Raw genomic sequence first — 16,827 nt, 5'->3', positions numbered from 1 at the left:
CCTGGGAGAAGCATAAGAGAACTGGAGGGCGTTCTTTTCATTCGTCCTTAAAAACGTAACAAAAGAAAAAGAATGACGAGAACTTACCATTGCAATTGTCGACTTCCTCCAGAATTGCTACGCCAACAGCTGCCTCGTCTGTAGCTGGTTTCTTCTCCATGAGCTCCTCGGTCCTCTTGCAAAAACCATGGCGAGGTGGACGATCTTGGAAATCCTCCCTCTGCCTCGAAATATTCTCCAGCTGCCCCTGCGCATCATCCCGCTGCCTCTTGGAGGAATCCGCCAGCTCATTCTCGCCCTCCAGATGCCGATCCAGCTCCTTCTTGAGGAGTGCACACCTCGAGGCCTGCTATCTCGACGACGCGCTCCGATCGTCGTCCTCGAAATCGCTAAGCGCAGCTCCATCATAGAATGGCACGGGTCAGCCGCAAGCTCTTTCATACGATCGTCTCATGGATTCATACCTTTGAATATGGTGAATCTCTTCATTGAAAACTCAAAATCTCCTAAGTATATGTTTGCAATCTCGAGTTGAAATTTTCTACACTACCAACAAGCTTTACATTCGAGGAAAACTTACTTTATCATGGACTGCGTCTCTTGATCATCCAGTTTTCTACAGAGCTTTCTCAATCACGTGTGTAACGTTACCTAGTATAGCTTTCTGCGACAGATTCTCGGTCGTCTCTTGGAGCTCCTGGAATGCATCGGTGAAGCGTTCGAGTGGCGTCTCGCCAATGCCCTTGCTGGGCTTTTGGTCACACCGAGAGCAATGACCCCTGGAACTACAAGCAAACAGGTCTGTCGAGTGACACCAAAGAAGTTCGGCATTTCAAATGCTTGCTTTAGAGACGTGGACAATACCGTGATACCACAAGTCACACTGATCGATAATGTCAACGAGTCGTCAGCTAAAGTCAAAGTAGAAGTTTTTTATACAACTGCAACAAGGTGGTGGCGAGACTTTTCATCCTCGTGATGGATCAAACCAGCAGCGGCTAGAGCTGATAGTCCAGATCTCCGAGGAGACCCTGATGGTTTCCTGATCTTAGTCGACACTGCCATGAACTGCTCAAAATCAGGAAACTCATGCATATGTTCTTGGGCAGCAAACTTAGGATTTGTAGTTCGCCGGTAAGTGGAGAACCACTTCGCTTTGAGATAATCTTCTTGCCTCCATGGAGGTATTGCCAGGCCTTGGCTCTTGAGCGACTGCTTCATCGCTCTGGATGTGAGAAGGATCAAGCGATGGAGTGTTTCCGAGGTGCCAATAAAAAGTCGAGGGACTTTGCTCAATGTGGCGGCGTAGCTTTGGCTTGGCCGAGCAATCACGAACTGCATGCTAAACTCCGTATCGATGAACACTCGTTTTCTGGGATGGAGAAGAACATCGATGAAACTGTAGTGCCCTGGAAGATCATATGCATATATAAACACAATAATCTCTACAAGTTCGCAGAGGTTTGTGACCTTCAGGAATGGTTCTTGTTGCCTTCCATCTCGACTTGCAAACAGCGGCATTGTATCCCATGCCCCGGAGTTTGCTCATCACGCTTCTTTGCAAAGCTGCTCCCTGGAGATTCAATTTTGCGGCTTGATCTCTCGATCGTCGAGCATCCGCAGCCAGCAGCTCGATCTCACCATCATTCTGGACACAAACCAGACTTCTTGTAAAGGTAAAGTTGGAAGAAAGAAGCATGCACGCACCTGTTTGACGAGTAAATTTTCTAGCTCCGGCAGTTTCAACTCCTCCGGATCCGCATTTGAGTGATCCTCATGGTGATTCTCTCCAGCGGCAACAGTGTGGTCTTGATGATCGATGCTGCCGCCATCGGCCTCCTCTTCCAAGAACTCGTCCACAATCCTGTTGAGAAACAGAGAGGACGCTGTCTCATCGTGCTGGCTCCCGCTGCTACAAGATCTAAAACTCACGGTGGTGGCCGACGCCAATGCTTGGTACAACTTAGACATGTCGAGAAGGAAGAAGAAGGAAAGTAAGATCTCAAAGAGACGACACTTGTGAAGAATGTTGTCCAGAATTTCGATAGCTCTGCAATGTGCTGGCACCACTAGCTTTAACGCATCATCACTAGAATATAAGCATCTATCCTAGCAAATATGCCAACAGAAGAATATTTGGGCTGGTATATCTTCTGGGATAAAAAAAATTACATGGTTTAGTAACAGTCGTGGCTAGAGATGGTGTCACTGTTTCCGCGAGGGAGAGAGCGAGGCAGCCATGAGCCGACAGCTCGCAGCATTTCCAGTTTCCAGTTTCTTAAACTGAAAAATTATCCCCTTTGTTTGATCGGTGATTGTCGTCCTCGCTCACGGTCCACCACTGGGCAGCGACTGTAATATTGTCCACTTCTGGATGGAAATCCGTTCGGGGCTTGACATTTCTTCTTGGCGATCTAGCACTTACGTGTGTTCTTATCTTCGTAGAGTTTTTGGCCTTCACATAGTTTTTTATACACGATAAGTAACGTCCAGCCAGTCAGCTCGGCTATACAATCGTATAGAAAATACTTGTTTGTATGCTTCACAGCAATGGCCACCCCCAAGGCTAACAAGCAGCCTATCAATCTCCGGAGTGATATCGACTAATATGCACGGGCATATATGGGAGGGATGTGTTCCACTGTTCGCGCGCCGTACTCTTTTCTGGAGAGAAAATTGAAGAAAGAAATGCACGAGCTTTCTGGAGATAAATGAAGGGAAGGACCAAGACTCAAAGCAGCAAATAGAGTCCAACCCGGTCAACGAGAGTGATTTGTAAGTTCTCATCTTCTGTAGCTGGTTGTCCCTTCTTTCTGAACTTTTGACTGCCTCGAGCTTCCTCTCCAGCCGCTGCTGCTCCACCGAGCTGGCTTAAAGATCAAGGAGCTGTTCGTCTTCCAGCGTGCTCGTTACCTTAAGAAGCCACCTCCTGGAGAATACTTGCTTGCATCTATAGAATGTTATGCACGCGACTAGTGGAACATGGATCACAGTGGAGGACCATGCCAATATGAGGCTGCCGGATTTATAGACCGACTCAGCCTTGACAACAACAAGAACTTGAGCCCTTGCCTTGTGATTGGAACTTGGTCAGCGAGCAGTCCCCAGGTCGCAAACTTCCTCTCTGCCTTCTGAATCTCGGCGGGGATCATAGCAAGCACAGCAGAGTAAGATGCTACCGAGAGAATATAATTGCTCACACACAGCATCATCGTCTTCCATTGCTGAAAACTTGTCAAGTTCTTGAAGAGCTTGATCTGGAGATTGATGAAAGGCACGGCTGTTCCCACCACAGCACTGGGAAGAGCCACTGCTGCCACCCAGAAATCTGAGGCCGGATGATGGAGATCCAGGGCTGAGTTCCGCGCTTGAATGTAAGAGTTCTTGACGTGAGACATGAACGATCCCAGAACGTCGACGAAAGTAGCGGTGGTCCTCAAGTCAACAGATGAGGAAATCGAATTGTTGCTTGAGGAGCTCCAAGCAGGCAAAGCTTTCTCCGTGGTCGACTCGCACTCGGACATGTCGAATCCTGCTGCTTCCGGAGCTGTCTTGACTATGAAAGTCGTCGATGGGTCCAAACCTTCCCCAGCTCCATGCCTTTGCTGATCGCATTAGCGTGATTGAGATCGATGCTTCTCAAAGTCATCCCACTTGACTTCTGGATGTGCATGTTCCAGTTGGGAAGGGTCAACACTGTGGATCCAACAGTGTTGCTCAGTATCTCCACTTTCATGTCTCCAGTAAGCTTGGATGTCAACAGCTTCCTATGCTTGAACAGGTTCTCGTGCTCAGTAACGTCGAGTTTACCTTAAGACCATGGTGAAACCTTGCTGAAGACATCTCTAGGTGCCACCGCGCGTATCTAGCTCTCGAGGTGGTCAGTGGCTGATAACTCTCGAGGCCGAGTTGCTTGAGCTTTTAAGCGCCGGTTGGCATAAGACCCGGTGCCCTTCGAAACACTGGAAACTACCAAGATCATCCTTCCTATGAAACCTTCCAGTATGGACTTGTGGATTTCCGAGAACAAGAGTTGCTGCTCGCACCATTCAACGGCTGTCAACCTGGACGCAGCCAGCTCGCGAGCGATCAGATGCGCAATGCCGTCACCACGCCCTCAATACACGGAGCTAGAGCGGACCTCGGTGGATACCCGGTGGAACCTTCACGCATGAAGGAACAGTAAATCACAAACACGCCAGAGTTGCGCAGGCTGCACACCATGAACGATTTCCCCCAGCCACTGCTCCGGGCAAAGGGTCCTTGAAACTTGAACCGTTCTGCCCCAAGCTGCGGTGTAAGCATCAAGTTTAGAGAGCAGATAACTTGTCATGGCCGAGAAACGCTTGCTTCCAATCCACACACCATCGATTTTCTCCGAGATCACTGGCTGATCGAGCCGTGGCACAACACGATAGGCCCTCATGGGATCTGGCACAATGCAGCCGTCTCAGCGGGCAGCCTTCGTACCTGATACTTTGAGCTATGAAAAGGATTGATCGAACTGCGAATTGCACAATAACTTGACATCAAAGTTTCCGTGAGGCAAATCTTCAGTACCCCACCAATCCATCATTTTCGATCCATCGTGCATGGCGAAGCTGACCGAGTTTCATCTTCTGAATACTTAGAAGCAAAATCCAAATTAGTTGGGCAGATATCAGGACAAAGGGGAATCCCTTCTCGTTGTGATAACAGGTACATTGATCCCAGTTCACGAGGGCAATGTTCAAAGTCTATCATGCTTCACAGCAATCCTAAGCATGAACGGCGACTCATCCTAATGGTGGCAGTTCCTTCCATTTACACTCGAGCAGCCAGCAGGCCTTTCTCGCGTACCTGATTTCCAGCTTCTCGACTGAAACCAGAAACTCTTCTCTCATAAAGCACAAATCCAAGAGCTTGGGAACTATGAAAATCACCATGTGGGCTTTGTTTGTCTTGACGACGTTGGAGCTGGAACCTGTGTTAAGTTCACTCCCGTGGTAATCCGAGAAGTATGGATTCTTTTCTCTGTGGGCAGAGCGTGGGATTCGCAAAGTATAAGCTGGCTGATCGCTGTCGTAAGAAAATCGTTCCCCAGCAAGCGCTGTCGCAGGAACAGGCTGCTGCCTTGTTCATGGCCTCTATCGGACCGCAGCTGTTCTCCGACTCATGTTTCGTGGCAGGCTTCGTGGCGACGTGCGATGACGAATGATCACATTAAGTGTCAGTGGAGCCGTGTTGGGGCAGCGGCACGGCTTATGCACAATCACAGATATCTGCGTCCCGCTATAGAGAAGTTTGCGTTGTAGAACGGGAGAGGGGCGAGCTGGTCGCTAGGATCATTCTTCTCGTGGCAATGCACGAGTGTGCACGAACAGCGGCATTCCTGCGACTCGTACTTTGACTACTTGCAGCACTTGCTTGGAGGCAAATGGAATCCTGAGGACTGCATTCCACTTAACACGACTCGGGCTTTACTCTATTTCAATCACTTCATTCCATTGGAAAAGGTTGTCAAGCTTTCCAAGCAGAAGCTGTGAGACCGCTGGGTTCATGGAGCTGCATTAGTGTATGCACCGCAGCACTTCGCGAGTGACATTGGAGTTCCCTGGGTGGAGTTTGACGATGATAACAAGGTCAAAGACATGGAAGTGTTGGAAGTAAAGGTGTCGGTCGAATTGGAAAAGCTCGTCTTTTGGTAAGGCTGCAAGATTCTTGAAGCTTAAGCATAGCAAAAAGCAGAATTTCAATGATGAAATGCTTTGGCTGTGAATTTGGGGATGAGAGATCTGGAGGCCTTCGTTCTTAAGTGGTAACGTTAACCTGAACCACTTGCTTAATTGCAGTTCCTGACATATGCCTGCTTCTCAGCCTCGACACAATTTGTCCGCTGTCAAACGAGTTCAGTGTACAAATACGGAAAAGATTTCGGCCCTGAAAAGTATCAAAGACAGGACTCTACAAGCTTGCATACGATCAGAAAGCCATTATTACCTCTTACTCGAATTATAAGGTAGATTTAATTCTAAATTATTGAGTGCATAATTTAAAAACCTTTAATGTAAAAACATCAACAATGAAATAAAAATGAAAGCACACACACGTAGCTTTCAATTTAATATATATCCAATTGTGATCTCTAGTTTTACTGATTCACTATCAAACACTCGCAATCTGAATTCAGAAGCCGGTGGTTTAAGCCTTTCTGGACATCTTCCATATGGAATGACAATTGGAAAGCCTACTGGGAGACTTAGTGATGGATATTTGTTTATTGATTTTTTGACTCGTGGTCTGAAACTTAGTGATTTTACATGTTCTAGTTTAACATATAATAGTTAATTTATTTCACAAATTTGAATTTTGGTCATACTGGAGCTACAGTTTGTCCACCTTCTTTATATCCTCATTCTTTTGCTACACACTCACATATTACCTGCACAAACAAGTAAAAGATCATTTGGATGAAGCTAATTTTAGTGAAATGGGGGTAATGATATTAATTATATGATGCCAAATTTTACATATTTTGTTAATACTACTATTCCATCAGTGATATTGGGAATTAAATCTAATATTCTGAGTTTATATAAATTTGGAGCAAGAAAGTTTTTAGTGATGAACTTTTTTCGTTCATATTGTGCTCCAAGCTATATATCATAATTTACTAATGCTATTGGTATACATCATGATAATCTTGGATGTGTTGTTGAGGTTGCAAATGTATTTAAAACTTTTAACAGGATGTAGTTGATATTAATATTCATTATCAACCTATTTTATATAATTTTAATTGGTATGCAGTAACTGATTATGTGATGCATCGCTATCAACAGTGCCTTTGGTATATCTGGAAATGAATATCACTGCAAAAGTTTAGCACTTTGTGGCTGTAGACAAACAAATAGCACTACTTGTAAAAATCCAAGAGATCATGTTACTCTGGGATGGAACCACACCTTTATAAAGTATCATCTCAATTTGTTCTGCATGATAATTTTATCACTCCAAAATTAAATTTACTTCTGGGTGTGATATTCTAATGCCATCCTCTAGAAATTAGCTTAGAAATTGATTTAAACGCACTTTCGCCTTTAAATTTCCCATTCTAATGAAAATCATTTTGATTATTCTTTGAATTGCAAAATACAAAGCTCAGTAATTAATGTAAGCGGCACTTTCCAAGTTTCCTGGAAGGAAGCTCCACATAGAAAACGAGCGAGTCTTTACGGCCGTGCACGACATTCGATACGCGAGAGCCATGACTTCGAATCTCGCGTGTTCTCAAAGATTGTGTCGCTGTTTCTGCAAGCGAGCAACCCGGCGGCCAGCCACAGCCATCGTCCACTTCCTGACCGCTTGCAGAATTTCCAGTTGCTTACGCCAACTGAAAGCAAGAATCCGAATCCCTTTTGTTTGATCGGTGATTGTCACAATCCACCACTCAACAGCGACTGTATATCCTCCGCTTCTGGATGGAAATCCTTATGAAGAGCATGAGTTCCTTGACGCTCTAGAGTTCTTCCTGTCATTTAAGTGTTCTTATCTCCGTAGAGTTCTTTGGCCCCCACACGCTTTTGCCTGTAAAAGTCAGCTTTTTATACGCCTCAGAATGGATAAGCGACGTCGAGCCAGCCGGTCCAGTCAGGCTGCCAGCCAGCTACATAAAACGAAAGCTCAGCTCGGCTACAAACATATAGAAAAGAGAAAATCACTTACTTGTTTGTATGCTTCCACAGCAGCGACCAGCACCGCAATGAGGCTGACCAGAGCATGGAGTGTTCTTCCAGGTGTGTGGGTGATGATCCTGCTTCTCTGCTGCAGCTCCGCGGTAGCAATTCTCCCAATCAGCTGCGGGAGCGGGAGCAGTGCCTGCACCCTGCAAAACTATCAAGGGATCTGGTATGAGAGAGCTTTGTGCGGTGTAGCAAATGTGGCTTACCCAACCACCGAAGCTGAGCTCGTTGCCGCGGTTGCAAGCGGTGTGCAGCAGAGGCAGAAGATCAAGGTTGTGAGCAAGCTCTCTCACAGCCTCGTTCGCGCCGCATGTCCAGGAGGAAGCTCCGGACTCCTGATTAGCACCAGCAGGTATGACTCGAGAATTGTCATCGACAGCAACGCTATGACCGTCACCGCCGACGCAGGAGTCCAGCTTCAAGATCTCCTGGCGAGGCTAGCTGCGCAGAATCTGGCACTGCCCTGTACGCCTTACTTCAACGGTCTATCAATCGCCGGAGTAATAAGCACGGGCTCGCACGGCAGCAGTCTGCTTGGGAAAGGTGGAGCAGTGCATGACTATGTCTCCGGAATCACTATCGTCGTTCCTGCATCAAGGGAGCAAGGCTATGCCAAAGTCATCAAACTTGGGAAATCAAGCCCGGACCTGAATGCAGCCAAGCTGTCTATTGGCGTCCTTGGAGCCATATCCACGGTCACGCTCGACGTGGAGCCGATGTTCAAGCGCTCCATCACCAAGCAGGCCCGCGACGACAGCACCCTCGAGAATGACGTTGCTGGATTCGCAAGCAGGTATGCGTTTGGGGATATCAACTGGTACATCTCTCAGAAGAAGATCCTGCTGAGGGTAGACAACAAGGTCTCGGCAAGTACCCCTGGCGAGGGAAGGAACGCTGGCAATGATCCTGCTCCAGAGACAAACGTAAGACAGTCTAGAGTCCGAGGTAAGCTCCAACACCTCATAAAAATCAGAGTTCTCACCTTACGTTGAAATTGTGATTCTTGTACGTAGAGGAGAACTTCATGTCCCAGATGAACGCTTCCTTCGTCTGCCAACAATCACTAAACGGGGTTGAGAACCGAGTCTCGAGCGGAGATGGCCTGGTGAATGACAGGAGCAATACCTTTCGCGGATATCCAGTCGTGGGATTTAATCACCAGCTCCAAACCGCTGGAGGCTGCCAAAACACTGCACTAAACAACACACGATCAGCATCCGGGGAGAGGCTAACATGCTACTGGGACCCCGACGTTCCTGGACAATTCTACTTCCAGACATCCCTAGCAATCCCACTCTCCAGGATCAACGAAGCCATCCAAGACATAAAGAAGATCCGCGATGGAATGGACCCAACCAAGCTCTGCGGTGCAAATATCTATGGCGGAGCACAGCTCAGATTCATCAAAGGATCCACGGCCTACCTCGCGGAGCCCGAGGACTCAGTTGCATTCGAGCTGCTCTACTTCAGAGACCGCCGGCAAAACATGCCCCGGCTGGACCAGGACGCGACGGATGAGATCGAGCAAATGCTGCTCAAGAAATACAAAGGCAGGCCACACTGGGGGAAGAACAAAAACGCGATGTTCGAGGACATGGGCTCTCGAGTCACAAACCTGGCCAAATTCCTCGAGGTCCGCCAGCGTTACGATCCCGACGGATACTTCTCCAGCGAGTGGTCCGACGCCGTGCTCGGGATCAAGCAAAACGCCTCGGTCTACCGCGATTACTGCGCGCTCGAGGGCCTGTGCCTGTGCAAGGAGGACAGACATTGCGCGCCGGAGAGAGGATTCCTGTGCAAACCTGGTTTAGTCTTCACGGATGCTAGGGTGTGCCGCAGAGCATAGCGGAGCTCCCCAAAACCCTATCCCAAGAACCCTAGATAAAATAAAGCGGGAAGATTTGCTTATTCGTGAGTATATACTCATAACATTTACTTAGCTAGTGAAACAGATTGTGGCAAAAACTCCTCCTCCTTGAGCTCTAGATCATGGCGAATAGATGCGAACTTCCTCCTCGAGAATACGGTGAATAGCTGCGAGCTTTCTTCTCTAGACCATGGTGAATAGCTGCAACCTTCCTCTGGATCATTACAAGCTTCCTTCTCTAGATCATGGCACTAGCTTCCTCCTTGTTGAATGTCACGAGTGTTGTGGTAGAGCAACTGGGAGGCCTGGGAGCAAATGCTTTTGAAGCCCGACAACAACTGGAACACGCTGGGGAGACCCGTGTGAAGGCTGTTCAGTGTCATAGCTTTGGTATCATACACTGCCTTGGAAAGTTGCTCCTTCTCCTCTTCCAGCTTCCTCCTGAGTAAATCCACCACAGCTCTCCTAGCAGGCTCTTTGGAGCTGTGAAGGTCAGCTTGTTGGTGTCATCTAGGTGATTGCTACTGCTGCTATGGTGGTGATGATCTGACACTAGAGAAATCCTCGATTTCTCATTCAATATTAATAAAACTTCAATGATATAATTATAAGAAATGTTTTCACAGACTGGCAATCTTGGCTTATGTGGCAAGTGATGTGCCACATAACATGCTAGAGAATGGCGTTGGCGCTCCTCCTCATTGGCGGTCTTATCCTAGTGCATGATGCGAGTAAGCTCTCGCCTCACTTTCCATTCATTTTTTCTCAAGATCTTCTAAAGGTTTCACAGATTCTCGAGGCCAGGTGTGGGTAGTGGTGCTGTGCAACAAGTATCTCGTCTGAGCAACGTTCTTCTATAGAGATTATGATGGAAAGAGAAAACCTCCAAGGTTTGATCTCTATCTCCAAGCGAGCTATTGGACAGGCGTGACAATGAGTGGACAAGGCAGCAAGCAGCGAAATTCTCTGAGTGTGTGCCTTGCTGCTACTGCCTCTGGAAATGTTCCATTCATTTCGTCGTTTGGCACCTAGAAGCAATAAGGTACTGTCTTTGGATCAGGCTGAACATTGAATCCTTGTTTGAGGTGAGTATTAGGTATGTTTTTCTAGTGATGCTTTAACTTTTTGTAGACATCTTGAAGATAGGTATAATCAGATTTGGATGGTTTGTTTTTTCTTCTGTTTCCACTTGTCATATTATTCATTTTATATTTCGAAGCAAGTGGAGAGTTGTCCCAATCCTGCAACAAGAGGTCTCTTACTCCTCTTGGACTCCATGGGAATCTAACAGGTTAAGCAGCTTTAGGAATTAAGCTAGGTAAAAATTTGAGTATCTCAATGTTAAACTTTTGTGTTTCCTTTCAAAATTTTCAAAAACCTTGCCAGTAAGTTGAATATTCTTTTATGATCTTATTTTCCTTTTACAGAGTCAATGAGCTAGCTAAAGTATATATAATTATAAAATGAATAAAAGGAGAAATAAAAAATAGCTAAGTCAATGAATCTCAATACTAGAAACAAAAATATATTATCTAAATAAAATTCCTTTTTATTTTGTCAAGAAGGTTGATATTGTTGGACTCATTATTAGTTCCCACTTGAGCTAGTTGAGAAACTAGTCAATGACTGTGATCATTTTTTGTTGTTTAAATCCTAAGGAGTTCACTTTATGTAAATGATGGAAAACTTATCCATTTATAAAAGAAAAATTAAAATATCCCTTAAGAATGCTTCCTAAGTCAGCTAAAAGTGGCCATAACAAAAATTCAATAAGTGAATATATTTGGATCAAAAGCTTCAATTTGAAAAGTCAAGAGTGAAAGTGGAATTTTTAAAGAAATGCTTGAGGAACAATCACAAAATGATGGATAAGTGAATCTTTAAAATCTTTAGAATCTTTAGAAAATCAATCCAAGATAGGTTTGAGATTGAGTATGAGAGATTAAGTCCAAGATTGAGTCTAAGATTAGGTTTGAGAATAGGTTTTAGATTCGAAGGGTAAAAGCTTGTTTGTCTCCCAAACCCTAAGAGGTTTCATATATCTTTATAGGATAATAGGGGGAGGGCATAATATAAATATTGAGGAATCCAATGCTAAAGTAAATACATATGGATAAATAAAGTGATTTAATGAAGCGTTCAAAAGTTTATTTGGGAGATTAAATGGTCAATGCTCTCAATTTAAATATGGGTCACACTACCTACTTAGATACCTTACGTGGTTCATTAAAATCTCACTCTACTTATATGGTTAGGGCACTCTAGTGGCAAAAAATGAGGACAGTACTCATAAGGCTCATATTAGACTGTAGTGTTTTGAAATGTCATCCTAAAATCCTTGATTGTGGAAAGAAAAAAGAATGGTCTTCTTACTTAATAACTAAAAGTATAATTATGTGGTAAGAAAGTCTGAAAGATTAATGGGATATACTAGATGGGTTTTTAGGCCTTGATCTAATAGCAATGTTAATGAACACTACCATGGATGAAGAGGAACTTTGTGAGATCAAATAAAGGATATTAGAGGATAATGAATATTTCCCTATCTCTTGGGGTATTAAATGTTAAAGAGTGGTTATACAATGAGCACTTATGAACGGATAGTTTAATCTTTAAAAGACATGACCATAGTATGAATGATCTTCAATTACTAATAAGATAGTGAGAATGGGGTTTTAGTATAAAAGCTTGGTATGTTAATAGTATCTTTAGGTGACTAAGAAGTTGTGAGTGAAACTTTTCTAAGTGGTCTTTGGTGGGATAAATGACTAAAGTAAAATGGAAAAGTTAGTTGCTTATATTAAATTTATGAAAGTTAAACCTTACCCTTTTTTGTATGATTACTTTTCTTTATATTTATATGAGCTAAAATGTTTTATGATTGATATGAATATAAATTTAATTTTATTCTTAGGTTTTTTTATAATCATTATTCTTTTATATGTTAATTTGGTCCTTCTATGGTCTGTTGTAGTGAATTTTGTGGTGGTACTATCTATAGTATTTGTAGTTCATTTTTATTATTAGTTATCGTAAGTTAATATATTCATAGTACAAAACTGCATCAGCTAGTTTTACTAATCTGTTGTTTTTTTCAAAGAATATATTATGTCTTTGTTCCAATAATTTATAAATATTTAAAATAAAATTGAAAATTAAATAAAAATAAATAAATACAAAAAATGTACATATTAAAGCCAAAACCCTAGCTTCTATATAAAGTGGTCTATATTGAAACCAGTCTAATAGCTATACAAATTTCATTATGCTAATAATCATATATAACATTTTAGTTATACTCACTAGACCTTACATCATTCCCTTTTTTTCAAAAAGATGAAAGGTTGATAGGATTCTTTAATTAATAGGCTAGGATCTACAAGAACATTAAGAAATGATACTAGTCGATTTATAGATAGTGTTATTTATTCTTGATCCTTTTGTATAAAGTGCTTTAACCATTGTATATACATAATTTTTGGAGGATTAACCTATTGAATGTCATGTTAAATTTCATAAATTTTCAGTTCAACTTGTTATAACACTTAATATGGTCTCTTCCACTAAGCAAAAAGCCTTTTATATAAACCATATACCGTAAAATTAGGAAAATAAACTAGTATTAAATCATTTATTTTGTACTTTATAAGTGGATGATGATAAGAGTTGTAGTGTTGTTGTTGTTCTATTTATACATAGCCTAAGTGTTCATTCAACAAACTCTACTTGAACTAAAGGAAGAATGTTTGTCAAATACTAATCTTAGGACCTAAAATTGACAACTTATAACAATCACAAAGGTAAATTCAACTCTATTAACAATATTGGATCATGATTACATAAAAGTTTAAATAGTGAAACATCAATAGAACTTTGTATTTGTATGATATATGCATACCAAAGAGACAACAAAAAGCCATCTTAATCTGAATATTGAAAGTTCAAATACTTTATAATCATCCCTTTGAAAGTCTAAATGAGTTCTTTTATCAAACCATCCATCTGTGGATAATAAAGACTTATAAAAGTGTGATATATCCTCAATTAGGACATTAAAATGTAAAATGCCTTAGCCATAAATATAGGATCATTATCTAAGAGAATTTACTCTAGACATAAATGTTAAAACACTATTCAATATAGGAAGAAGTATCTAATAACAATTGTAAACACATTAGTTAAAGCACTAACTTCCACTCAATAAATCAAGTAGTTGGAGGTAATAATATTATACTCATTGTTAACAATCAATCATGGAAAAGGCCTATCAAATCAAATATCATTAACTCAAATAAATAGGAAGTTGTAATTAACTTTAATTGTTCTTTTACAACATAAGGGGGAGGATTATGAATTTGCCACTAGATGCAACTATGCATTTACTAAATAACATCATATCACATCTTTAGCCAATAGAAAAACTTATGCAACTTTTTAGTTATACAATAATGTTCCAATTACCAAAAATAGGCAAGTCATGGTAAGCATGAAGAGAGAGCAGAATAAAAATTAAAAACACCATTAGGTGGAAATGATCATCAAGATCAATTTGTATAAAGTAAAGAAGGTTATCCTCAAGGCAATATTGAGAATGTAAATACTAAAATAATAAGTTATCAGTAAATGATGTAAGATTCTCAAAATAATTACAAAACTTTCAGATCTATAATTATCAATCTTTTGAACCTTATGAACTATGTTAAGAGAAGGTAAATCAAATTCTACACCTTATGGAAACTAAACATCAAGTATAGTAACCATTGATAGCATAAAATCCTTTTTTGGAAAATCTATTGATGTTAGAACAACATGCTTATTAGGAATATGAAAAGAGAGTGAAGAAAGAAAAAAAAAACTTGAGAATGGGTGGTAGCAACAATTATAAAAATTCCTAGGTCATGAATAAATTTGAAATTATATATATATGAAATTTTAGAGCACATTGAGTAGCATGATTGTTTTTCTCCTTTAATAATGAAGTACACATTTTAGTAATGTTGGAGAACCATAGTTTAAACCCTAAACTATTATTAAATGCTCCTTTATCATGGAGTAGTTTGCCTCTATTAGTTATAAAGTACAATTGATATATATATAATAAGATAATGTTGACTAGATACACTTATAGTCTTTTGTATCAACATACCCCAAGAACAATATCAAAAGTATCCATATACTTAAGTGTATTAGGATATGCTAAAATTAGAAGAGTCATCAATAACTTTTTGAGATTTACAAATGTTTACTCACATTCCTTATACCAAATAAAAGATGATGTTAATGATTTTAACAACACTCGTAATAGTGTTATATGATTAAAAAGATGATCAATAAAATGACCAAGATATTGCATTTTGTTGAGGAAGCATTACACATCATTCACACTTTGGACTAAGGAATTTCAAAATAGCCAAGGGTTTATTAAGATTAATTTGTAAACCTTCACAAAAAATTTAGTACCTAAGATAAGTTATATCTTTGGATCCAAATACACACTTTAACCACTTTAGCTAAGCAATAGAAGATAAACATAAATATATATAAACCAACATAAAGAAGATTGTGAAGGACCTTTTGTTACAAAATTGAGATTAGAAAGTGAATATAGAAAGAACTAATGCTAAATAAATCCTTTGATTGTATTTTCAAAAGGATGGAGAGGTCACTGATTTATTTGTGCAAAGTCCTTTCACTACTCATATGACTTCCCATTTCTTGAAAAAATTTTAATATCAAGACCTTCCATTACAATAACACCAACATGACATTGTTACAACCAAAAGTTTCACCCAAGAAATCAATTTGGGAAATGCCAACAATGTTAATGTATGTGACAAACTTTATTACATACTCAATAGTGAATATCATGGCCACAACCATGACCTTATCTTTGTCCTTGAACATAAACAACAGTAGTATCAACTTCTATTATAACAAGATTATCTCTTATGGAAAATAGAGTTGAAACACATGTAACTAAAAATGGGAGAGGTGACATTTTATACCATTTTGTCAATCAAAGAGAGTTGTAAAGACAAATCTCACAAGATCTTGAGGAAGTGTTAGCCACAATATACTTAATTTGATTTACTTTGACATATTTAGCTTTGCATAAAGAAAAAGACTTAGAAGCAATGTCAAATTGCATAATTAACTCAAATAACCCTTGATATAGATAATACAATTGTTAAAAAACATCTCATAATAATTAACATGTTTAAATATGTGTTTGAAGATATCCAAAAGAAGGCTCCAATCCATATGAGTGGTTGTGCTTAAACTATTATACCATTACAATGCTATCTTTTAAAGATATGTGAGAAATTTAAGGCATCATCCCAAAAATGATAAGTGGTAATCACTATAAAGTGATTGAAAAATGATATATATCATGATTCCTATAGAAGATAAGAGGAGTTACACTGTATATTATGAATGCCATCATCAATTGAGTCAATTACAACTATGAAACATTGAACAATTGCACTAATTGCTACTCTAGAGTTAGAGGAGGAAAAAGCTATTGCAAAGGAAGAGTATGTTATTTAAGGAAAAAAAAAGAAGAGAAATTTAAACAATATAAAAACTAGATATAAACAAAAAACATAAATCCATACAATCTTCAGGGATAATTAGAATTGCCCCTCACTTGCTCCAAATATAGAATATAGAAATGTGCATATTCAATTAACCCAAAATCTAGCTTATATACAAAAACAAGTGGTCTAGATTGAAACCAACTTAATGGGTATTAAAATCCGGCATTGTAAACTTTAATATTGATAAAAGACTAAAAGAACTCATGGAAAAACTATTACAAATATGAAGATAACAAGAAAATTTATATGTGGATAAATATATAAATTGAAAACAAGTAGAATACATAAAAAAACATAAAATGTTTTCATGAGAAAACCAAAGCAAATCAAAGCATGGCTGCACAAAGCATCAATTTTAGCAAGCACTAACGGTTCATTTCACCTGTCTTAATGCACTCGCATGGTAGTGTGGCTTGGAAAGCAGCATGACAACAGGCCAGTGCCCTTTGTACCACATGAGGTCCTTAGCCCAGAGTCTCATTTCCCTGAAGTGAAGAAACTTATGCTGGATGAGGAGTGCCTCCTTGGTGAGAACGCGTCCATGAAGAAGCTCATCTTCACTCACCACACCACCTTCTGTCCGAGTGGTCGTCTGCTACACGGCTAGGTAACCACCTGTCCAAAGAGGTGCACCTCCGAG

The 16,827-nt window shown here is 40.7% G+C and overlaps 1 protein-coding gene and 1 long non-coding RNA gene across 2 annotated transcripts; one reads left to right on the top strand and one right to left on the bottom strand.

The window, feature by feature from the left end:
* Positions 1–7,094: 7,094 nt before the first annotated feature.
* Positions 7,095–8,042, bottom strand: LOC112342120. Its single transcript, XR_002990838.1, has 3 exons — positions 7,928–8,042; positions 7,705–7,872; positions 7,095–7,645 (listed from the first exon to the last, which is right to left on the bottom strand). It is a non-coding gene; the product is annotated as an uncharacterized LOC112342120 (long non-coding RNA).
* Positions 7,576–9,629, top strand: LOC9637144 (L-gulonolactone oxidase 3). The gene is made up of 2 exons (XM_002989600.2): positions 7,576–8,666; positions 8,735–9,629. The coding sequence occupies exons 1-2, from the start codon at positions 7,598–7,600 to the stop codon at positions 9,565–9,567; spliced, it is 1,902 nt and encodes a 633-aa protein (XP_002989646.2). The 5' UTR covers positions 7,576–7,597; the 3' UTR covers positions 9,568–9,629.
* Positions 9,630–16,827: the final 7,198 nt, after the last annotated feature.

The sequence above is a fragment of the Selaginella moellendorffii genome, unplaced genomic scaffold (assembly GCF_000143415.4).
Source record: "Selaginella moellendorffii unplaced genomic scaffold, v1.0 SELMOscaffold_99, whole genome shotgun sequence".
In the NCBI taxonomy this organism is placed as follows: Eukaryota; Viridiplantae; Streptophyta; class Lycopodiopsida; order Selaginellales; family Selaginellaceae; genus Selaginella; species Selaginella moellendorffii.
The sequence above is the reverse complement of the archived record's forward strand: the minus strand, read 5'-3'. Positions and strand labels throughout refer to the sequence as shown.

What these genes read in the sequence shown, in the direction of transcription:
- LOC9637144 (XM_002989600.2), top strand. Translation starts at nt 7,598, where the DNA reads ATGGATAAGCGACGTCGAGCCAGCCGGTCCAGTCAGGCTGCCAGCCAG. An exon ending in AAGACAGTCTAGAGTCCGAG is followed by an intron (nt 8,667 to 8,734) that starts GTAAGCTCCAAC and finishes TCTTGTACGTAG; the next exon opens with AGGAGAACTTCATGTCCCAG.